Source organism: Oncorhynchus masou, chromosome 27, assembly GCF_036934945.1.
Source record: "Oncorhynchus masou masou isolate Uvic2021 chromosome 27, UVic_Omas_1.1, whole genome shotgun sequence".
Lineage (NCBI taxonomy): Eukaryota > Metazoa > Chordata > Actinopteri > Salmoniformes > Salmonidae > Oncorhynchus > Oncorhynchus masou.
In genome coordinates, this window is record NC_088238.1 from 50,119,755 (window position 1) to 50,144,746 (window position 24,992).

At 42.2% G+C, this 24,992-nt stretch overlaps 1 protein-coding gene across 4 annotated transcripts in view; it reads left to right on the plus strand.

The window, feature by feature from the left end:
- LOC135516345 (nuclear factor 1 B-type-like) overlaps positions 1-16,907 on the plus strand; it is a 104,700-nt gene extending 87,793 nt beyond the window's left edge. For 3 of the 4 annotated variants that reach the window (XM_064940588.1, XM_064940587.1, XM_064940589.1), the window contains 2 exons: positions 1,773-1,861; positions 9,702-16,907. In XM_064940588.1, coding sequence (XP_064796660.1) covers positions 1,773-1,861; positions 9,702-9,837 — 225 coding nt within the window. In that variant the 3' untranslated portion in view covers positions 9,838-16,907. The remainder of the gene's footprint in view (positions 1-1,772; positions 1,862-9,701) is intronic. The other variant, XM_064940590.1, reaches the window with a different exon arrangement.
- Positions 16,908-24,992: the final 8,085 nt, after the last annotated feature.

The following is a 24,992-nucleotide window of genomic DNA, read 5'->3' on the forward strand; positions in this document are numbered from 1 at the left end:
CCCTTCCAAACAATTCCTATGCAAAAAATCTGTGAAGAAAAAAATAACTACCATTCATGTCTTCTCCTTGGTTAACCCCTCGAGGGACCGTTCCTCCGCTATGCATTCCTGTGGGAACGTTCAGTGATCAGATGTCATTTGATATTATCTAAGGAAGCCTGCTAATCCCCATTCTGCCTGCATCTGTTTCGCTAATGTTCCCCGGCAACGTCTTCCCGTCCCTCCTACCCTTGCCACTGTGATTTGGCAGTGCCGGGAGACAGATGGCGAGCCCCCCTAGAGGAGTGCTGGCAGGCCTGGCACAGAGCGTGGGGAGGGGGGTGAGGGTGGTGTTGTTGGTGGTAGGAGAGCGTCTGGCACAGCCAGAACGTTCTCTCTGCTCAAAGCTTTGTCAAAGCAGAGCAACAGGCTAGGCTGGATGATGGAAAGGCAGTGTAGGGTTTTGGTGTGCTGGGGTGTATGCAGCACCCAAGTCTCTGATGTTAGTAGAAGAGTAAGGTAGAGACTTAACCATGCAGTCTGCTTAGAGTAGAGGCTTGGTGTTGGGAGAACAAATTAATATGATTTTAAAAAATGGAGTGGTGGCCTCTGTTTATATCCTCCTTTATAGACTAGCGTGTGTGTGTTTGCGCACAAGTGCGTATGTTTTTTTTAGTTTCTATTTGATTTAGGAAAATATGGTCTTTATCGTTGGTTAGGTAATTCGGCAGACACCTTCACATTTTCGATACACAGAACAACTAGAGGAAATCAGTCATTCACCTCAAGATGTGCTGTGGAAAACCACTGTGTGGCTTTGTGTACAGGTGCTCTCAGAGAGAAGGCTAATGTTATCGATCATCCTAAGTGGGTTTTGAATATTCAGTGTGGTGCGTATATATGATGAAACCCTCGTAAGAGCTCTTCAGTCTGCCACAGCGGTGGGAGGATTGCTCACGAGGCACTTTTTCAAGATGCACTACCAAATGGGTGTGTCGACTAAAGCTGCAAGTTTAGCTGGGTATTGGCTGAGATGCCTCTTCTGGACTGTGGACGTGTGTGTATAATGCCTGGACGAGAGTATGTGGTGGTTTTGAGTTAATGTGTGTGTGTCTTTCAAGAGGGTTGTGTGTGTGCGTCATTGTTGTAAGACGTTAGAGACAAGACAGCAGCCCTTGTTTAGCAACCCTGCCACAATCTCATCGAGCTACACTAAAGCTACCACGTCCATATGGGGATACTTGAACCTGAGTAGGACTGCTATAAAATACAGAAATAACTCAACGAGACTGCATGCAGAATAAGAATGAACACTACATATTATCTAACAACATGTATGTATGTAACCTGTGGAAGGCCTGGCCCCAATAGGCTAATCATAGGAAACTACTCCCCTATACAGTAGCTGAACGGCTGCCATTGACATGACTCACAATGTGTAAACTAACCTCTTCTCTGCTTCCAGGTCAGATTAGAAACCTAGTATTAAGTGTGATGGCATGCTCACTGTTCTTTAATTGCATCTGCTTTCCATAGATTTTAAACTGTAGAAGGATCTAATATCACTAATAATGAACGACGTGTCGTATTTCTTTATGTTTAGATAAAAACAGCTGTAGGATAGTAGTTTGGCCTATTTTTTGGTTTGTTCCAGGCTCTCTGCTTTAGGATTTTCTTGCATGCATGATTTTGTTTTGTAGTGACCTTGTATAGTAACTTTGTGTGGTGATATCAACGTGAGCTGTGAGTTGTGCTGTTGGCTCCGTGTCTGACTGCTAGGTTTTAATTGACAGCTGAGGATATGTGACTGGACCATGAATCAAAACAGCAGGCATTATGGCCCCAGTGGCACTGAGGATACTTTGGGGATTGCTTGGCAAAGGTAACGTTTCCATTATTTCAAACATTCTCTCTATCACTTGTCTACAAACTATCTGATGAAACACACACCTATCACACACACTTTCGCACACACACACACACACACACACACACACACGTAGACACACATACAATATATTCATACTTTCAATAGAGTACAGATTGAGATTTTATTGACCCTGAAGTGATAAACATACAAAGTTCACCCCTCATCTCTCTGCATTCATTACCTCAGTTACCCTTCCATTGCTACCACCACAATGGGAATCTGGAATAGCCATAAAGAATGTGAACAATCTGTTGAACGTTGCTCACTATTCCAGTAAGCTCTAACCCTCGAGCCATTTGTACTGTATAACTAGTCATTATAATCATCCATAGACTGCCAAAGTGAATGCAATAACCGTGCCAAATAAGATATTCAAGGTGTAATAATAAGATGTGTGTGACATCAAAGAGTGCTTTTCATAAAGTTTTACATACCTCCACCTTTAGCTGTTGTTCCTGGGAATGTATGTGAGTTATGCTTTATAATATATATATATTAATTACATATAATTACCTACATTCTTTTGGCTTAATTTGACATTTTAGGTAAGCACCTTTAAATTAAAAAACGTTTAATCTTTTTCTATTAATGCATTTCACTTTTTAGAAAAAATAAATACATTTGGAGAAGTGTGTTAGGTCATAGACACAGGAGGATTAACGTTACTGGTTAACTGTGTTACTGGACCTAATCAAGGGACACTCTGCTATCGTCTAGCATGCCTGTGTGTACTGCACTGTGTGACATGATGCTGCAGACTTAATCGGCTGATTGGCTCTTTGGAATGGGGCCATGGCAGTTCCTAAGAAACAAAAAGATTTAGGGGAAACGATGTCTCTCTCTCTCTCTCTCTCTCTCTCTCTCTCTCTCTCTAGCTCACGCTCTCACACATTGCCCAAAAGAGTCCTCCCCGCTATAGAGAAGCATAGCATCGTTAACAAACACCACATTTTCACAGCCTCTCTCTCTCTCTCTTTCTTGCTTTATTTTTTTCCCTCTTCTTCCCTCTCTCTCCAGCCCTCTTTCTCTCTCTCTCTCTCTAGCCCTCTCTCTTTCTCTCTCTCTCTCTCTCTCTCTCTCTCTCCAGCCCTCTCTCTCCAGCCCTCTTTCTCTCTCTCTCTCTAGCCCTCTTCCCTCTCTCTCTCTCTCTCTCTCTCTCTCTCTCTTTCTCTCTCTCTCTCCAGCCCTCTTTCTCTCTCTCTCTAGCCCTCTTTCTCTTTCTCTCTCTCTCTCTCCAACCCCCTCTCTCTCTCCAGCCCCCTCTCTCTCTCTCCAGCCCTCTTTCTCTATCTCTCTCTCTCTCTCTCTCTCTCTCTCTCTCTCTCTCTTTCTCTCTCTCTCTCCAGCCCTCTTTCTCTCTCTCTCTCTAGCCCTCTCTCTCTCTCTCTCTCTCTCTCTCTCTCTCCCTCTAGACCTCTTTCTCTCTCTCTCCAGCCCTCTGTCTCTCCAGCCCCCTCTCTCTCTCCAGCCCCCCTCTCTCTCCAGCCCTCTCTCTCTCTCTCCAGCCCCTCCCTCTCTCTCTCCAGCCCCCTCTCTCTCTCCAGCCCCCTCTCTCTCTCCAGCCCTCTCTCTCTCTCTCCAGCCCCTCCCTCTCTCTCTCCAGCCCCCTCTCTCTCTCCAGCCCCCTCTCTCTCTCCAGCCCTCTCTCTCTCCAGCCCTCTCTCTCTCCTGCCCTCTCTCTCTCCAGCCCTCTCTCTCTCCAGCCCTCTCTCTCTCCAGCCCTCTCTCTCTCCAGCCCTCTCTCTCTCCAGCCCTCTCTCTCCAGCCCCTCCCTCTCTCTCTCCAGCCCCCCCCCTCTCTCTCCAGCCCCCTCTCTCTCTCCAGCCCCTCCCTCTCTCTCTCCAGCCCCTCTCTCTCTCCAGCCCCTCCCTCTCTCTCTCCAGCCCCCCCCCTCTCTCTCTCCAGCCCCTCCCTCTCTCTCTCCAGCCCCCTCTCTCTCTCCAGCCCCCTCTCTCTCTCCAGCCCTCTCTCTCTCCAGCCCTCTCTCTCTCTCCAGCCCCTCCCTCTCTCTCTCCAGCCCCCTCTCTCTCCAGCCCCCTCTCTCTCTCCAGCCCCTCCCTCTCTCTCTCCAGCCCCCCCTCTCTCTCCTTTCCCAGTGCAACACATATTTATCTTTCATTTCTGTTGAGCCTTAGGAAGGCCTTGGATTGGATTTGTGTCAGGGAAAGTAAAACACACATAAAACATCTGTTGGAGGCCTCGGCAGTGTGACAGCTCACACAAATAGTATGTATGTGTCCCACATGGCGCCCTATTTCCTATGTAGTGAACTATGTAGGGAATAGGGTGCCATCTGGGACACAGGCTAGCTCCGTTACAGGCCGTTTCTTTTACTCTCTGACTGTTCTTTGCTTTTCTTCTGTTTGAGTTGAGTCTCAAACTGCGTGGAGGAGACAGAAAGCTCTTTGTATGGGTGTTCTGAGGTGCCAGTACATTACGGTCATTTTATTTATATACCCTGAGTGTACAAACCATTAGGAACACCTTCCTAATATTGAGTTGCACCCCCTCTTGCCCTCAGAACAGCCTCAATTCGTTAGGACATGGACTCTACGAGGTGTCGAAAGTGTTCGTTCCACAGGGATGAGTCCAATGCTTCCCACAGTTGTGTCAAGTTGGCTGGATGTCCTTTGGGTGGTGGACCATTGTTGATACACCCAGGAAACTGTTGAGCGTGAAATACCCAGAGTCTTGAGACACTCAAATTGGTGCGCCTGGCTCCTACTTCCATACCCTGATCAAAGAAAATAAATATTATGTCTTACCCTCTGAATGTCACATAACCACAATCCGTATCTCACATGTATCATGGCTTAAATATCCTTCTTTAACCGGTCTCCTCTCCTTCACCTACAGTCATGGAAGTGGATTTAACAGGTGACATCAATAAGGGATCATCGATTTCACCTGGATTCACCTGGTCAGTCTGTGTCATGGAAAGACCAGGTGTTCATAATGTTTTGTACTGCTGCAGCGTAGTCAGAAGAAGGATATTTTTTGCTTTCATCACTTGGATGTAATTGTGGCAGATACTGTAAAACCATTCTATGGAAAGATTTAACAATGCCAATGCATAGACATGTCAATACTGGTCAACGTTTTAGCTACAGTATATGAACATTTCTGCCTCTCCGGCTTTGTCCTTGATCCCCACTCTGCCTACTTAAAGAGACACGTCAATGCTCTCTCTCGTTCTCTCGCTTTCTCACTCTCTCTTTCTGTCTCCCTCTCTTTGAAAAAATGTTAACTTTGTCTGTCAGAGAAACTAGCTAAGTCAATCAATAAATCAATCAATCAACTGTATTTATAAAGCTATTCTTACATCAGCTGAACATAAACCCAGTTTATAACCCCGAACAGCAAGCAATGCAGGTGTAGAAGCATTTACTGAAGGGTTTCTCCTTGTTTCTCCTTGTTCTGAAATGGTAGAACACAGCTGTATACCTAATAGGATAGAGGGAGAGATGGGGTGCATGTATATGTGCTGTTCTCTTCAAACCTCCACCGGCCTACTCTGCCCTCTCTGAGGTTAAAGGGTTTCCTGAGAGCCCCTTCTCTAGGCCTCCTGATAGACCAGTGGAGGTAAGAGGAAATATATGCCTGAGCTACAAGGAGGCCTCTCTCTCTCTCCCTCTATCTCTCTCTCTCTCTCTCTTTGCCCTCTCTCTTCTCTTCCACTTCTCTCTCTTTGCCTACTCTCTCACTTCTCTCTCTTCTCTCTCACTTCTCTCTCTCTCTCTTTGCCCTCTATCTCTTTCGCTCTCTCTGCTTAGACATGACTAACAGACACTCGACTTCTGGTCCTCCCTGATCGTACAGTCCAAGCCTTTAGGAGTGATGAGAGGTGCAGTGAAAGAATAACCCGTTTCTAGTCAGACTTGCTTAATTGATTTACGAGCACATCAGGATACCGCAATTCAGATTCCTTACAGTATACAGTTTTTTACATGTTGCATTTGGAACATTACTATTTGTCTTTCAAACTTTTAATACAACTCAAAGTTAAGCAGGTATTTAAATCAATGTCTTCTGTCATGGACTTCCAAACTCGTGAGTCTCCTATAACCGGGTTTCTGAGTGCAATTGAAGTGTGTTTTTTGATGGTTTCCATATTTTCAGTAAGATAGTTCATGAAATCATCAGTGCTGCCTCTTGAAAGATAAAGACTGCAAGAGAGGACAGCTCAGACAAGTTTATTGTCCTCTGTAGAAACAAAAGCATAACTAGCTGGGTGAGCTTGAGTGTCTGTACGATAGGAACCGAATTCAAACGTTGCTGAAGAGTGCCAGTGTAGATTGCTAACTGCAACTGTAGAACACTTGAGTTGATAGTAGGAACCTTGGCATTATATTGTCCCTGACCCTGAAATGATAGTTGATGCCATCTTTCATGTAATCTGCATTTTATTTGAACTTTCTAACTAACCACACATTGCTTACTCCTCAGACTGAGTGATGTCTTGGTAATCTGAATCTCAGGGGTAGGTGAGGAATTCCGTATTCTTATCAGCGAAGTATTGACAATCTGAATAACCTAGTGCATCGCTCATGGACTGTACTGAGACATTGTGTATTGAGATTGTGTTGGTTGATTTTCTCTTGCTTACACTTGTCTTTCTTTGCACATGTTGAGTAATCTGAATCTCAGAGATACATTAAGCATTCCATAATTGCACTAGCAAAGGTTTGTTCATAGGATTGAGAAGTTGAATGCGCTGTTTAAATGACATTTCATTAGGATGATGTGTGTTTGTATTATCCTTTGTCTGATGAACCACTAGATACTAGCACCCAAATTCAAACACTCCGGGGCCTCCCGGGTGGTGCTTTGGTCTAGGGCACTGCATCGCAGTGCTAGCTGTGCCACCACAGACTCTGGGTTCACGCCCAGGTTCTGTCGCAGCCGGCCGCGCCCGGGAGGTCCGTGTCCTAGCGTCAACCGGGTTAGGGAGGGTTTGGCCAGGAGGGATATCTATGTCTCATCGCGCACTAGCGACTCCTGTGGCGGGCCGGGCGTAGTGCACACTGACAAGGTCGCTAGGGGCACGGTGTTTCCTCCGACACATTGGTGTGGCTGGCTTCCGGGTTGGATGCGCGCTGTGTTAAGAAGCAGTGCGGCTTGGTTGGGTTGTGTTTCGGAGGACGCATGGCTTTCGACCTTCGTCTCTCCCGAGCCCGTACGGGAGTTGTAGCGATGAGACGAGATAGTAGCCACTAACAATTGGAAACCACGACATTGGGGAGAAAAGGGGGTAAAAAAACAAACAAAAACAAATTCAAACATTCAAACTGCCATTCGGCAGGAAATGGGTCAGCAATCTATTAAGATGCCATTAGATAATCTAATTTGGTTGGCTTAATCCTTGAAAGATGCCCTCTGGACGCTGGAGCTCCGCTTGTGAGAAGGAGAATTAGTGTGATTTGGGTTCGCGGAGCTCGAAAATGGGGCTAGAGGAGGCCATGGGGATAGATTACGCAGCAGGAATCCATGAGGAAAGTTGTTTCTCTCATTAGTGTTAGTGAGTGCCCTCGTCTGAAGCCACCTGCAGGCCTGTGTAGGGGAAGTGAACTTGGGCTGCGTCCATATATAGTGCACTTTAGGCCTTTGTCCAAAGTAGTCAAATAAATAGGGAATACATTTGAGATACAGCCTTGCACTTCAGTGTAAAGTCTAAGTGAATGAAATCCCTAACTCAAGCAAAGACATCTTTTTTTTGTAAACAATGAATAATTTTATGAAATTCTATATGTGGTAATATGAGATTGACAGTGTGATGGACTGCATAGTGAACAATGTTTACCTTTACTGTGTCTATGCTGTCCTCATCTGAGAAGGCCTTTAGAGTAGGACACAGAGTGGGAGAGTGTGTGTGTGTGTGTGTGTGTGTGTGTGTGTGTGTGTGTGTGTGTGTGTGTGTGTGTGTGTGTGTGTGTGTGTGTGTGTGTGTGTGTGTGTGTGTGTGTGTGTGTGTGTGTGTGTGTGTGTGTGTGTGTGTGTGTGTGTGTGTGTGCGTGCGTGCGTGCGTGCGTGCGTGCGTGCGTGTGTGTGTGTGTGTATTAAAGAGACGAGGGAAGGACAGAATGCTGCAGGGAACTAGCCTGCTCTGAGCTCTCTTTGTTCAGCAAGGTAGGAAAAACGTAATCTCTCATTTCCTGTCAGATGATTTTTGGCATGCCTGCGAGAGAGGGAGACAGAGAGAGTTAGGCAAATACAGGGAGGGAGAAAAAAGAGAGGGAGAGAGAGATGGTAAGGGGGCTGGTAGGAGGAGCGAGAATGATGAAGGGAGGTGGAGTCAAGGAGAAAGGAGGATGGAGGAGGAGAGAAAATCCCTGCCAAATAGTTTGTGTAGATCATCTATGGTGTTTTAACCCTTTATAGGACTGGAACTGACTGTACAAGATTCCAATGTTTTCCTCTTTATCAAATTTAGTTGTCAAATGTTATTTCTTTATCTCTACCTTTCTCTCTCTCTTGTTTTATTTTCTATGATCCTCTTAGCAACTAAGATATGTGGTTCCCATTGTTTTTAGCTGAGGGTTTCCCAGGGTTTTGTATAAAATGCAGACCAGATCATTAGACACCATTCATGGACACAGACACAGTCCTGTCAGATGGGACAGCCTCAGGGAAAATGAAGTCTGTGTCCCACCATATCCGGTTCCCACTCCTCTCCTTTTCCCTCGTTATGTAGTCTTCGTATCCCACTGACAACAGGAATCTACTCTCTTCTCCATATTTATTGAGGAAGCCTTACACCTGCATGGGGCAGTGGCGGGACTTGGTTAACCTACATAACCTTCAAACACCCCCCCCCCCCCCCCGGGAAAAAAAGATTCTATTTAGTGTCTACATATCAGGCCCTGTATATAGTGTTGGCCTATAATGCAGCAATTGTGCAAGACAAGACAGGTATTTCAGACGTAGCAGCTATGTGTGTGTGTGTGTGGGGGGGGGGGGGGGGGGCTGGGGGGGATAATTCATTCATTATTCGACATGTACGTATCATTGAGCCCCTTGAGAACAACAACACATTGTTTGTGTTTCGCAAGCAGGCTGCACTTTCGGTTTGCGCCTCCGGTGAACAATCGCTGTGTTGTGTTGCATTAGCGTGCGTTGAATGGGGATGAGGAGGATTTGTAAAGACCCCGACCCCCTTCCGTAGCACCATTGATCAACATTGAGAGGGTCTGTCAATATGGGATTAGGTGTGATCCTCGCTTGACATCCTCCTCAGAGGAATCGGCGGAATACACTGGAAGCGCTTTGTCTGACTGTGTCCCCCTTCGAGCCATAGACTGATTAGACTAGACATAACACCTTTACATCAAACTCTTCCTGGATAAAGCAACATGATTGGATGAGAGGGATGAAACTATTGTGTGTGCCGTTTAAAAAAACAATTGTTCATAAAAACACTGCCATAGAATTTGATTGATGGATTCGTAGACATTTGATTGACGCTGCATAATAATTACACATCTTAACAAGACATACATGCTATATACACAGAATTGTGTTTTCTGCCTAACAAAATAATTGGTTAATTTACTGTAGATTTGACATTATGAATAAATCCTTTTTGTATTTTGTCCTCAGTTGACTATTTTTCTCAGCTGACTATCCCGCTAAAGTGTTAACTGTTCATGTTAGTGATGTCGTGTTACAGTGTAATGTAATGCTGCAGAGTATTTCATGATTGCTTTCCAAAGTGTCCAAATGCTTCCATTGCTCAATGCAGGTGACTCAAAACCCTCTTCCGTTCTCTCCTTCTCTCTCTGTTGTGTTTAAACAGTCCTGGTACCTGGGCGAGCTTAGTTCCATTCCAAGTCACGAACGGGACTCCGATTCTGCCGACAAATGTCCACCAGAACTACAGCATAAACATCATTGGTGAACCCCCCCTCCTCCACACAGAGGCAGAGAACTGAAGACCGCTCAAGGGGCAAGAAGTGTCGGCTACGGGGGAACTAACCAGCAAGCAGCACTTAAAACAATGGTGCTTACCCCCTCTCCCCCCCCCTCCCCCCTTCCCCCCTCCCACAGACCCCTCCTCCTTCGGGACATTGGCCAAGAAGACTCGAGTAGGTTTGGAGAAAAACTGATCCGGTCCACTCTAGCTAACCCTTCGCCATGCCAGTCAGTCATTGTGTGAAAAGAGCCTTTCTATTCAAAATACTGTGATGTATCCTGTACAAAAAAACTTAAGATGCCTTAATGTTTTGCATGACAACTCTTAGTCTAATAGTGGTGTTCTTCTTCATTTTGATGTTGGGAGTTTCTAACCTTGGTTACGAACAGGGGAAGTGGTGGTCTGAAACACACAAAGACTGGCTGGTAGTAGACGTACCCGACTGTAAGTTATTCAACTTTGACCTTTACCCCTTCTATATCAAACTATTCACTGTGTAACCATAGGAACAAATTGTGAATTCAGAGTGTTTTTTCCCTTAGATTTCAGTTTACTGTGATATATATTTTTTTTTACTCATTATCCTGTTGATTCTGTACTGCTATCTACTTAAAAGTGAGTTATACTCTTAAGAGTACTCCTAACTCTTACTATGGTAAACACTATTTTTAGGTTCGAGATTTGACCCCTTTTTTGAAAGAATTCGTATCTCCTCTAGAAAAAGTTTTTTTTTTAGATTTAAAAAAAAAAATCTTGAAAACTCGAAAGAGGCAAGTGCAATTGAATTTTTGAAGGGAAGCTATCAGTCTGTCAGCCCTAAGACTCTAAAGGAAAGGGGATAAATATACGTTTTTTGGTTTAAATACGTAAACGTGAAATGTTTAAAAAAACATTTGAGTTGATTTCAGTCGCATTTCTTTGTGTCTCAATATGGAAAGAAAAAAATACTAAACCTGAAATGCAGAGATGTGTTTGAAGGTGCGCATTAAGCTACCTATGCAGAACTGAATATGAACAAGCCAGCACTTCTATTGAGCCCTACTCAGTCTCACGGGGAGCTTTTTATTTATTGTGGAAAAAATAACAAACAGAAAGTTCAAAAATGAAACACACATAGTGTATAAAATGCCAATCGAAATCAATAACATATTCATTTGGCCATTAGCTTATGAAGCTTGGGTTTACAGTATGACTTGACGGAAAAAAAACGAATGCAGGTTGTTAAAGTCATTAGCTAAAATGTATGTGTACGTCTCAAAATCGGCACTTTTTGTACAACCTCGAACCTGCAAGGTTGCAGTGGGTTGCACATTTTGCCACTTGAACACTAAAAATCCCAGATACAATGGTGGCATTCCCTGAAATCTAGAATTGTGCAAGGCAGGTTTATTGACTTGACCTCTCTCCAAGTCCAGATATGACAAATCTCTCCAATACTCTTCATTTGCACGATGACATATAGCCCACATTACGTGCCTTGCCTTTGAATATAAAGATATCACTACACTTGTTTTTTTTTGCGGCATTTATTACCATTATAGAAAAGAAACTAAACAATTTATGATAATACTTTTTTTTTGTACTCTGAACAAAAATTGTGACATTGTTAATTTTTTACTTTCATTTACTACTTTCTCTCACAGTTACGGTGCATATCAAGTATAGTTGCCGTTTTAAAGTCTATAATCACCAGCATTATTTTTCAGTGTTTTCGGTGGTTTTCGAATAACCTTTCATTTTTGTTTTATTGTTTTGTTTTTTGTTTTTCCATCTTCCAGTTACTATTGAGGAGAGAAGAATTCAGATTTATGAAAATTATGCAATACCAAGTTTTGCCTATGTAGGTAGTGCTTATAGATACGCCAATTATTGTAGGCTAGTTTGGAGATAGACAATATTGTAATGCATTTATTTTGTCGATATCGTTGTTGTTGTTTTCCTTTTTTAATTGACCAAAGTAGGGACTGCTTTCTATGCAGTGAATGACAAGGTCTTATTGTTGTGTATTGACAGATGGAGAGACATGTTTCAATTTGTTTTTATTTCTTGGGGGAGGGAGGAGCCATTTTTCTAAGCTTACTGTTTGCCTGTAATGAATGCACCCGTTGGTCTCGTATGGCTGCAAAGTCACTGATCTGTCTTCTGTGACAAACTTGACTCTTTGCATTCAACTTCCCACCTGGGGTGCTAGCATGTGACATTGTCTAAGCTCATTTTCACAGGAGAGACAGCTTGACTTGTGGGACCATCACAAAAAAATGTAAAAATTCAGGAGAGGAACACGCTAACCTTAATCAGACCCACAATTGCAAACTGAAATCATACTGCAATTGTAAAAAAAATGAAAAATAGCAGGAAGCTATAAAAGCATTAACCCTTAAACATAACACGGTGCCATTCTCTGATCAGTCGCTATATGCAATTCCCAAGTAGATGCCTTAAAAATACAGTATATATAAAGTGACCTGTGGTACAATCAACACACCGACAAATCCATGTGAAACCGGTCAAATCAGTCTAAAGAAAGTATTAATCAACATATATGCACTATATCTGTATACACCCCGGGGATATCTCTACCTGTTATCGCTATAGGGAGCCTTGATTTTATCATGTAATAAGCTATGTACTACAGAGGAAGGACCTCTGCTATTTTCATTGTACTGCGTAGTGCCCGGACAAGAACAACAATAGAGAACTTGCATACAGTAGCACATAGGTTATCGTCTACCCCAAGTGTGTTACATCAAATCTATAACAAACAAAAAAAGATGTTACATATGCGAACAAAAACAACATCTCAGGCGTTACAGGGCATTACAAATTCCAATCACAACTCTCCCACTTTGTAATATAAAAAAACAACTTTTATAACTCAAATAGACACTATCCACAACGATGGTACCTGTTGCAATCTATCCCAGCAATTGTGAACATTCTTACTTGCTTAATTCGAAGAAAAGTACTGTACTGTATACGCAACACTCTTTGAGAGGCCAGAAAGTGTATAAAACCTCCTAAACTCAAGTCAAGCTTATTCTCTCCTCCTTCATCAAGAAACTTATTCTGAATTTGGGAATGAAAAACACAAAACAAAAACCACCCCACCCCTATGAGCACTGTTCTGCTTTTTTTTGTGTGAAAAAAAAAACATAAGTGCTTTGCAGCCTCTGGCCATTGGAGACCCCACTGAAGGGCATTTTCCCTTAGTCACGTGTGATAGAAACGTGTCAGACTTGATGTTGATATTTTGGGTAGAAGATTGGGTGTATATAAAGGTGAATGCCGTGGTGGCGTCGATAGCAGTAGTTCTTTGGGGCTAAAATCTGCTTTTGGCAGCTTGCGAGTAATGTGTGTTTATGAGTATGTGTGCGTGCGTGTGTGTGTGTGTGTGTGTGTGTGTGTGTGTGTGTGTGTGTGTGTGTGTGTGTGTGTGTGTGTGTGTGTGTGTGTGTGTGTGTGTGTGTGTGTGTGTGTGTGTGTGCATGCTTGTAAGAGAGAATGCACGAGGGATAGAGAGGGTGACACGACACATTGAGCGAAGATGAGGGTCTTTCTATAGAGATACCTGCCTTATAGACAGGAGTTTGTACACTGTAATCTTTTTCACGCTTTTTATTTGACACCCTTGTTTGTGATTGTTTTCAAACATCTTGGGTATCATATAAGTCAATTCCATTTTAGGAGGGGAAAAAAACAAGGCTGGGCTTGATTTACTCTCCAGCTCTCCCCAAATAATCCAAAATTAAAGGATTTTATAACTTTTTAATATTCCTGTATTAAGGTAAAGTATCCTATACAGAACCATAAAATAAAAATAAACTTTCCATTTTGGAAACACTTCGGTAATATTTGAAATTCTTGTTTTTGTTAGTGTGGCCATAGTAGAATGTGTGATGTGATTATGTGGTTGTGAATCCATGTCAGAGAGAAGGGGGGGGGGGTGTGATTGGGTTCTACCGTAGGGGAGATCTATCCATGTCAGTTCACAATAAAGGCACCTGGTTTGACCCCACCACCAGTGAAATACCAGGGTAACATTTGAAGTGTCATCATAGAGTGTTTTACTGTGTTAATATCAAGTGTGTTATGTCGATCCCACGAAAGTCCTCCTTTAGAAAAATCATAATTACAGGATGATGCAACAATCCACGAGAAATTTGGCACCTAGCATTTGACAAAATTTTGAAGTGTCCATTATGGGTTTGGATTTGGAACAGGCATGTGTATGCAACATCAAGCAAGTAGTTCCGGTGTGAGGATTGGGTGAAGTAAGTTCTTTGTGGCCCCCAGGCATCACGGATTTTTGCACTTTTCATAATTTCATCTCCAGTGAGCTCCAAAAGTATTAGGACAGTGACACATTTTTGTTCTTTTGGCTCTGTACACCAAGACTTTGAAATGGTACAATGACTATGAAGTTTAAGTACAGACTGCCAGCTTTAATTTGAGGGTATTTTCATTCATATTGGGTGAACCGTTGAGAAATTACACCACTTTTTGTACATAGTCCCCCAATTTTAAGGGAACAAAAGTATTGGGAGAAATTCACTTATGTGTATTAGCGTAGTAAAGAGTTAAGTATTTGGTTCCATGTTCATAACATGCAATCAAGTTTGTGACTCTACGAACTTGTTGGATGAATTTTCTGTTTGTTTTGTTTGTGTTTCAGATTATTTTGTGCCCAATTGAAATGAATGATAAATAATGTATTGTGTCACTTTTATTGTAAATAAGAATATAATATATTTCTAAAGACTACATTAATGTGGATGCTACCATGATTGCGATAATCCTGAATGAATCGTGAATAATGATGAGTGAGAAAGTTACAGACACACAAATATCATACCCCCAAGAAATGCTAACCTCTCACCATTACAATAACAGGGGAGGTTAGCATTTTATATCATACCCCCAAGAAATGCTAACCTCCCACCATTACAATAACAGGGGAGGTTAGCATTTTATATCATGCCCCCAAGAAATGCTAACCTCTCACCATTACAATAACAGGGGAGGTTAGCATTTTATATCATACCCCCAAGAAATGCTAACCTCTCACCATTACAATCATGCCTGTGTGGCTCAGTCGGTAGAGCATGGCGCTTGCAACGCCAAGCGTCGTGGGTTCGTTTCCCACTGGGGCCACCCATATGCAAAAGTAGTGGCCCCAGCCGACTTGTAAGTCGCTTTGGACAAAAGCGTCTGCTAAATGGGATATATATATATATATATACAATAACAGGGGAGGTTAGCATTTTATATCATACCCCCAAGAAATGCTAACCTCTCACCATTACAATAACAGGGGAGGTTAGCATTTTATATCATGCCCCCAAGAAATGCTAACCTCTCACCATTACAATAACAGGGGAGGTTAGCATTTTTTGTGCATCTAACTTTCTCACTCATCATTATTCACAACTCATTCAGGATGCTGTAAAGTGTTTAGAGACATATTCTATTATTATTTACAATAAAAGTGACAACAAAATTACACAATACATTATTTACCATGAAAATGGGACTAAATACTTAAGTTTGTACTACTTCAATACACATAAGTGAATTTGTCCCAATACTTTTGGTCTCCTAACTATGTACAAAAAGTCCTGTAAGTTCTTAACAGTTCACCCGATATGGATGAAAATACCTGTTATATCAGTGTCCCACATGGTAGATATTTAATAAGTAGACAGGTATAGGCAGGTTTTGTGTTGCATACATTGCATAATGTTTATTTTCAAATGGCTAATTTGATTCTGATCATCTATGGACATCATGTACAAGGGTTAAACCGTTTTCACAGAATGACATGTAGGCCCACAGATGAGAAAGGCATGATAGAGATGAGTATTATTCAATATTCAGTAATGATTGTTGTAGGCTATGCATGGTCAACCGTTCAATCAGTACCTTATGCAAGAAAGACCAGTGGCAATCATGCAATATCTGTGTAGTTCTACTTACTTAATGTTCAGTGCTCTAGGGATTAAGAGGACAGATGAATGGACAAAAGTGCTTTCACGAGGTGTGTTTTTACGTGAGCAATAGATGTGTTCCATGTATTGATTATTAACATCAGGTTGTTGTTGTAAGCAGGAAACATAAAAACCAGCATTTTCTGTATTACTAATCACTTAACTAAATATATGAATAATTCAGTGCCTGTTCAAGCTCACCGTCTCAGTGGAGTGTCCATTGTCAATAAATGTGATATGACAACAAAAAAAAGTTAAACAACTTAAAACGAAGCGATATGTGTGGGGCGCCTTGGCGTGTTCTCTCAAATCTTTTTGAATTTTTAGTTTTGTTTGTTGTTTTGTTTTTGGTTTGAGATGTGTCTTTGCAAGAGGGTTTTTTGTGCTTCATTCACTTGAAGGTCAGCTGGGTACGCCCATCTCATGCTTGCTCTTTGAGGGGAAAAAGCTATGCGTACACGTCGTTTGGACAGTGTGTTTCTTTGGATTGTCAATTGCTACATTATGTTAACTAATGACATTTGAAAATGCTTGCCAACTTCTCAGAATGGTTGACTTCTTATGGGTCTTGTGGCACTTTTACTTCCTCTGCACACACATTATTACTATGGCGAATCACTTCAAGGTGAATTAAAAAACACAACTACTACAACACTACCAACTAAACAATACGTAACAGTCTCCAGTAGTAACTTGTAGTTACACAGCAGGTGTGTGCAAAAGTCTACGTATGTATTGAATGTAGGTTTTAGAGGACTTTTGAAACCTTTTTGTTTATATCTTTTTATTTGACAGTTTAGGAACCACAGGTATGCATCGTGAACTGTATAGCGAAGGCCTTGATATCCCTTCTTTTTGTTTTCTTTTTTGATTTTAGAACATTAAAGCAGTAGGAAATGCCTTTGAGATGGTTACATTTGGTGCAGGGGCTAAAATTGCCACAAGATTAAAATCAGTGTAAATAAGGCTCAACATTTTTGGTGATTGTTACTGTTATATCCAACCTATACTGCTAGCAGATGTTTTTACTGCAGTCATTTACTGGACGTGGATATATTTCCTATGCAAAACTGTTTAAACAATAAAATGAGCTATGCTACAAAAATGACTGTTGTATTACATCTTCTTTGTGTCTGTTAAAATTCTTAGGCAACTGTCCATTTTCTTTTGAAATAGTTACTTTGGTCTAAGTCAATAAATACTAAAGCTCAAAGTGTAATAGCTGTTATGTCGTTGAGACATTAATCCCAATTAATGAGATAACATGCCTAGAGCATCAACTATGGTTGTAGGCATGATCCTTTTATTAAACAGGTTGGGAGGAAGTGAAGGGGAAGTTGGATATGGGGATGTTGTGTTATAGGGTTATATTTCAAGCTAATTGGTGAGCTTTGTAGGTGTCTACACTTTGGCCTTTAACTTGGTATATTCTGATATGTGTTGAGTTGGGAGCTGACTGGAGACAGAGGAGCATGTGATGTAAATCCCAGTGTGGGTCACTAAGTCACGACTATGAAACATTGAACTCCTAAGCCCTTCACACAGATATATTGGCATTTTGGACATTGCATAAGGCACAAAGCAGGCTAATACTCCAATGAACTCCAATTAAAGCCACTGAAACCCCATTGCTATGTCCCACAAGATCAGCTGCTATCAAAACACCCATCACTGTGCCCACATTATTAGCTGTTACCAAAACACCTATCACTGTGTCCACAATATTAGCCGTCACAAAAACACCCATCACTTTGCCCACAATATTAGCCGTCACCAAAACCCCCATTGCTGTGCCCACGAGATAAGCCACTTCAAAAACAAAAATGGCTGCCGCCGCATGTATTCTGGGACAGGATGCTGTGGAGACACACATGCCATGGTTCTGATCAAGGTGAAACTAGCACCTGGCCTTGGGCACCGAGCTGAGTTCATTTGGTCTATAAAAGAAGAACAACATTGTGCCGGACTGATATAAAATTACCCTGATGTTTAATGGTAATCATTATGCTATTTATCAAAATTGGCCAGTTAAATTCAACATCTGGCTTCAATAGCGGGGCTACAGTCTAGTGTTTTGGCGGTTCTCATATCCTACATATTTTCCATAATTTTTTATCAAGGCCTGCTGTTAGTGATTTGTAGAAGCTAAATAGATGGCGATTCGCTCCTATTAGGCTTTGCAGTGCTCAAGCAAAGTTGTTTTTTTTGTGATTGCCTTTGTTTTTGGCCTTTTCTCTCTGACTTTTCCTGCCAGGGTGGACCTTATGGAGGCTCATGAAACAAAAAGCTCTTCCCTGAGTACCCTCAGTAACCTCCTGCAGGATAAAGAGAGAGAGGGAGGGGGGGGGCGAGACGGAGTTACTTCAGCATCTAGAAACAGGCAGCTTTCTAAAACAAACCTGTTAGAACCTATAGGAACTAAAGTCTTAGATTCTGTCCCATCTCTCTTATCGAGAGACCTGCCACTCAAACCTCTGTCTTTCTTGAAAATGAGATGCTATATATCAAGAGATTCTATTTCAATATCTAAACAGAAAGGTAAAACACTTTCTAAAAACAATAAAGCAATCATATTTGAATTATTATTTGAAATAAAATATATATATTTTTGGGGGGATAAGAAAGGATGCTCAGCACTGCCAATTCCCATACAATTTCCATTTCCTAATCAAATGTTTTTTCTTGCAAGATGACATCCACAATCAACACACTGAGGCCAATTAATATGGGACATATAGGTTTGGGTGTTCTTCAGACCGTGGGATTTACACACATCGATGTGTGGAAAATAAACAGGTGTTCAGCTGTGCATGTGTGGGTGTTAATGGGGGTTGAATTGAAAAGTCCTCATCTCCTCCTCTGTTCAACATGGTGGATTAGCTCCCCCAGTTTCCCATGGACCCTCTCGCGCAGCCCCCCACCACCATTTGCATAAGGCGCAGACAAGGGAGATGTGACAAACAAACCTGGCACAGAGCACTGGCTGGCTTATTCATGAACTCCCTCCTCTTCACAGGACCGTCCCGAACACACATACACCCAGTCTCTCTCACACGGAGTCACACCATGCTGCGTTCAGACAACAGGGGGCGCTTCAAGTCAGGAGATGACAGAAGATACTGGCCGTGTCTTGAGTATCCATTTTTCCGTTCTAAATAATAAGCATTTTAGGTTTGCAAAAATAGAATGTTTTATAGTATGTGAAATTTAAAAAATCAAGTATGCTTTAAATGCCAGGATGTTATACTCACTTCGGCTTTTCATGAAGTAGCATTTACTGCACACTTTTGAGGAAGAGAATCGTCTTTCCAGACTCATGTTTGACAACAGCTGATCATTAGATATGGGCAGTGGCGACTCGTCATTCAGGGCAGGTGGGGCAAAGCCACACTTAGGTACAAAAAAATATATTTTTTTGGCGGGGGGGGGGGCTTGCCTTTTTTGCTTGTTATTTTGGCATTAATACTGCTTTCTGTGGTGGTGGGGCTGGCCAGCAGAAAATACAGAGCTGTAATGAACACGAGGGGAGACAGAGAGCTGGTTTCAAGCGCAGGGCGCAGCAGGTGTTTATTGCAAAGGACCATAGGAGGAGGCAGGTAGCTTGGTCCAGGGGCGGGCGTGCACAGGGGGTCATACACTGGGGGTCCAAAAGGGCAACAGTACAGGCAGGGAAAAGGCTAGTAACGTAGTCCGGGAGATTAGGCAACAGGTAGATAACAGGAAATCCAATAGGCTAAAGTACAGGCAGAAGGTACAGTACAGAAGGTAAAGTACAGGCAAAAGGCGTCGTTAGTGAGGCAGGCAAAACTCCATCAAAGAACAGGAAGTTACTAAACCACAGAAGAAGATGGAAATATGTAGTTTTCAGTGATGGCTTTATTGGATAGCTAGCAACTTGTAACCAATTACCCATTCCTAAAAGAGTATTATTTCAATGGTAATGTTAAATAATAGACATTGGCTGTTGCTTCCCATTTAAGTTTATTGTGATTGTGATATATATATATATATATATATATATATATATATATATATATATATATATATATATATATATATATATATATATATATATCCTGTCTTGAATGAAAAGCTCACATTTTGCAATCTCCCAAAAATAAATGCAATCTCTGAGGAGAGACAGGCTCTCCTCCATCTTGTGTTACAAAGACCACACTTAGTAGTGGCGTAAGACTCTGTGAAGATGACATACGGTGTAATGAATTAAGTCACAATGTGTACGGGGCATCAGTATGGCCGCTTGGGTATGCAGGACATTTTTAAATATCGAACAAGCTTTAAATGCAAGGATGTTATACTCATTTAGACTTTCAGCTAGTAGCATTAGCTGCACACTTACAGTAGTTACAGTAGCTTTATGTTAAAGATTCAGACTTTGCTCGTCAATACCTCTTCAATGAAACATGGCAGGATGATATAAATGACATATTCAGGACCAGCAAACAAGTTATTAGCAAACAAGTTATTTAAAAAAAAAATGTAAAATTTTATTTAACCTTTATTTAACCAGGTAGGCAAGTTGAGAACAAGTTCTCATTTACAATTGCGACCAGGCCAAGATAAAGCAAAGCAGTTCGACACATACAACAACACAGAGTTACACATGGAGTAAAACAAACATATACATCTTGCTTTTGCTGTTCTGTTCCATAATTTTTTTTTTTAAATATGGGTACCCCCTGCAAGGTTCGAGTAAGACCCAACCCCGATTTTTTGTATATTTTTTGGATTATATATTTTTTTTATGGGGCACAGAGAAAAATGTGAAGTATTATATCTAATCTCATGCTATTTTACAGATTTTGTCATGAGAAAGAGAGAAAATTTAGTTTTAGAGCTCAGGGATTCTTAAAAGATTTTTTTCCACAAATATTTGTCTAAATAGTAACACAGTTTGAAATATATATTTTGATAGCCCAAAGTATCAGCTATCACACCATGTAAAGGAACATCCTATTTTTTGTATTATTCATAAACTGCAACTAACTGGATTTATGTCAACTCCGTCAGACACTATAAAAGGCCTTTTGTTTTTACATATTGTCCAACAATCAATCAATCAATCAAATGTATTTATAAATCCCTTTTTACATCAGCAGATGTCAAAGTGCTATACAGAAACCCGGCCTATAGCCCCAAACAGCACGCAATGCAGATGTAAAAGCACGGTGGCTAGGAAAAACTCCATAGAAAGGCATGAATATAGAAAGAAACCTAGAGAGGAACCAGGCTCTGAGGGGTGGCCTGTCCTCTTCTGGCTGTGCCGGGTGGAGATAGTACATGGCCATTAAGCCCAGATTGCTCTTCAAGATGTTCAAACATTCATAGATGACCAGCAGGGTCATTCAGAGGTCGAGACAGCAGGTGCGGTAGAGAGAGAGAGTCAAAACTGCAGTTTCCAGGACAAGGTAGCACGTCTGGTGAACAGGTCAGGGTGCCATAGTCGCAGGCAGAACAGTTGAACTAGCAGCAAGACCATGTGTACTTGGGAGAGCCAGGAGTCATTGGGCCAGGTAGTCTTGAGGCATAGTCTTAGGGCTCAGATCCTCGGGAGGGGAGGGAAAGAGAGATTTAGAGGGAGCATACTTAAATTCACATAGGACACCAGATAAGACAGGAGAATTTCACTAGATATAACAGACTGACACTACCCCCCCGGCACATAGACTATTGCTGCATAGATACTGGAGGCTGAGGCAGGGACACTGTGGTCCCGTCCGACAATACCCCCGGACAGGGCCAACCAGGTAGGATATAACCCCACCCAAGCACAGCGCCCACAGCACTAGAGGGATATCAACCAACTGACTACCCTGAGACAAGGCTGAGTAAAGCCCACAAAGATCTCCTCCACCGCACAATCCAGAGGAGACGCAAAACCGGAGAGGAACATCACATCTGTGACTCAACCCACTCAAGTGACGCAACCCTTTTAGGGACGGCATAGAAGAGCACTAGAAAGCCAGTGACTCAGCCCCCGTAATAGAGTCAGAGAATCCCAGTGGAGAGAGGGGAGGCGGCCAGGCAGAGATGGCAAGGGTAGTTCGTCACTCCACTTCACCTTCACACCCCTGGGCCAGACTACACTCAATCATAGGACCTACTAATGAAATGAGTCTTCAGGAAAGACTTAAGGTCGAGACAGAGTCTGCGTCTCTCACATGGACAGGCAGACCATTCAATAAAAATTTAGTCCTATAGGAGAAAGCCCTGCCTCCAGCTGTTTGCTTAGAAATTCTAGGGACAATAAGGAGGCCTGAGTATTGTGACTGTAGCGTACGTGTAGATATGCACGGAAGGACCAAATCGGAGAGATAGGTAGAAGCAAGTCCATGTAATGTTTTGTAGGTTAGCAGTAAAAACTTGAAATCAGCCCTTGCCTTAACAGGAAGCCAGAGGTTAGCACTGGAGTAATATGATCACATTTTTGGGTTCTAGTCAAGATTCTAGCAGCCATATTTAGCACTAATTTAAATGTATTTAGTGCTTTATCCAGGTAGCCAAAGAGTAGAGCACTGCAGTAGTCTAATCTAGAAGTGAAAAAAACATGCATTAGCTTTCTGAATAATTTTTGGACAAAACCTTTTTGATTTATTTGTCAGAGTACAAAGGATTTTGATTGATTTGGCAGAGGACAAACGTTTTTGATTGATTTGTCAGAGGACAAACCATCCACAGAGATGAACTGATGTCTTTCCGACGGATAAGATCTAAACCAGGCAAGAACTTGTCTGTGTAGAACAATTAGGGTTTCCAATCTCTCTAAAAGAATGTGGTGATCGATGGTGTCAAAAGCAGCGATAAGGTCTAGGAACACGAGGACAGATGCAGAGCCTTGGTCTGATACCAATTAAAGGTAATTTACCACCTTCATGAGTGCAGCCTCAGTGCTATGATGGGGTCTAAAACCAGACTGAAGCGTTTCGTATACATTATTTGTCTTCAGGAAGGCAGTGAGTGTCTGCGCAACAACTTTTTCAAAAATGTTTGAGAGGAATGGGAGATTCGATATAGGCCAAACATTTTCCGGGTCAAGGTTTGGCTTTTTCAAGAGAGGCTTTATTACTGCCGCTTTTAGTGAGTTTATTATGTTCAACATTGGAGGGCCAAGCACAGGAAGTAGCTCTTTCAGTAGTTTAGTTGAAATAGGGTCCAGTATGCAGCTTGAAGGTTTAGAGGCCATGACTATTTCCATGAATGTGTCAAAAGATACAGGATAAAAATATGTGAGTGTTTACATTGATCCTAGGTCTTGGCAGTTCTGTGCAGACTCGGGACAACGGAGTTTGGGAGAAATACGCAGATTCATAGAGGAGTCCGTAATTTGCTTTCTAATGATCATGATCTTTTCATCGAAGAAGTTCATGAATTAATCACTGCTGTAGTGAAAGCCAACCTCTCTTGGGGAATGCTGCTTTTTAGTTAGCTTTGCGACAGTATCAAAAACACATTTTGGATTGTTCTTATTCTCCTCAGTTAGGTTGGAAAAATAGGGTGATTGAGCAGCAGTGAGGGCCCACGACTGCGTGGCCACGCACGCCTCCAACTCAATCATCAAGTTTGCGGACGACACAACAGTGGTAGGCTTGATTACCAACAACGACGAGACGGCCTACAGGGAGGAGGTGAGGGCCCTCGGAGTGTGGTGTCAGGAAAATAACCTCACACTCAACGTCAACAAAACTAAGGAGATGATTGTGGACTTCAGGAAACAGCAGAGGGAACACCCCCCTATCCACATCGATGGAACAGTAGTGGAGAGAGTAGCAAGTTTTAAGTTCCTCGGCATACACATCACAGACAAACTGAATTGGTCCACTCACACAGACAGCATTGTGAAGAAGGCGCAGCAGCGCCTCTTCAACCTCAGGAGGCTGAAGAAATTCGGCTTGTCACCAAAGCACTCACAAACTTCTACAGAGGCACAATCGAGAGCATCCTGGCGGGCTGTATCACCGCCTGGTACGGCAACTGCTCCGCCCTCAACCGTAAGGCTCTCCAGAGGGTAGTGAGGTCTGCACAACGCATCATCGGGGGCAAACTACCTGCCCTCCAGGACACCTACACCACCCGATGTTACAGGAAGGCCATAAAGATCATCAAGGACATCTACCACCCGAGCCACTGCCTGTTCACCCCGCTATCATCCAGAAGGCGAGGTCAGTACAGGTGCATCAAAGCTGGGACCGAGAGACTGAAAAACAGCTTCTATCTCAAGGCCATCAGACTGTTAAACAGCCACCACTAACATTGAGTGGCTGCTGCCTACACACTGACACTGACTCAACTCCAGCCACTTTAATAATGGGAATTGATGGGAAATGTTGTAAATATATCACTAGCCACTTTAAACAATGCTACCTTATATAATGTTACTTACCCTACATTATTCATCTCATATGCATACCTATATACTGTACTCTATATCATCGACTGCATCCTTATGTAATACATGTATCACTAGCCACTTTAACTATGCCACTTTGTTTACATACTCATCTCACATGTATATACTGTACTCGATACCATCTACTGTATCTTGCCTATGCTGCTCTGTACCATCACTCACTCATATATCCTTATGTACATATTCTTTATCCCCTTACACTGTGTATAAGACAGTAGATTAGGAATTGTTAGTTAGATTACTTGTTGGTTACTACTGCATTGTCAGAACTAGAAGCACAAGCATTTCGCTACACTCGCATTAACATCTGCTAACCATGTGTATGTGACAAATAAAATTTGATTTGATTTGAAAAAAAATATTGCATGGTACTGTCTTTCCAAGCTGGTCAGAAGACTTCCCATTTGGTAGAGTGCCATTTCCGTTCTAATTTTCTGGAAGCTTGCTTCAGGGCTCAAGTGTTTTCTGTATACCATGTAGCAAATTTCTTGTGACAAAAGTTTTTTGTTTTTAGGGGTGCAACTGCATCTAGGGTAACACGCAAGGTTAAATTTAGATCATCAGTTAGGTGGTTAACCGCTTTTTGTACTCCTACGTGCTTTGGTAGGTGGAGGGAGTCTGGAAGGGCATCTAGGAATCTTTGGGTTGTCTGAGAATTTATGGTCACTAGTGTAACCAGGAGGAGAGGCCTCATCTAATACAGTAAATTAATCAGGCTTGAGCCATGTTTCAGTCAGGCCAATCATATCAGGATTATGATCA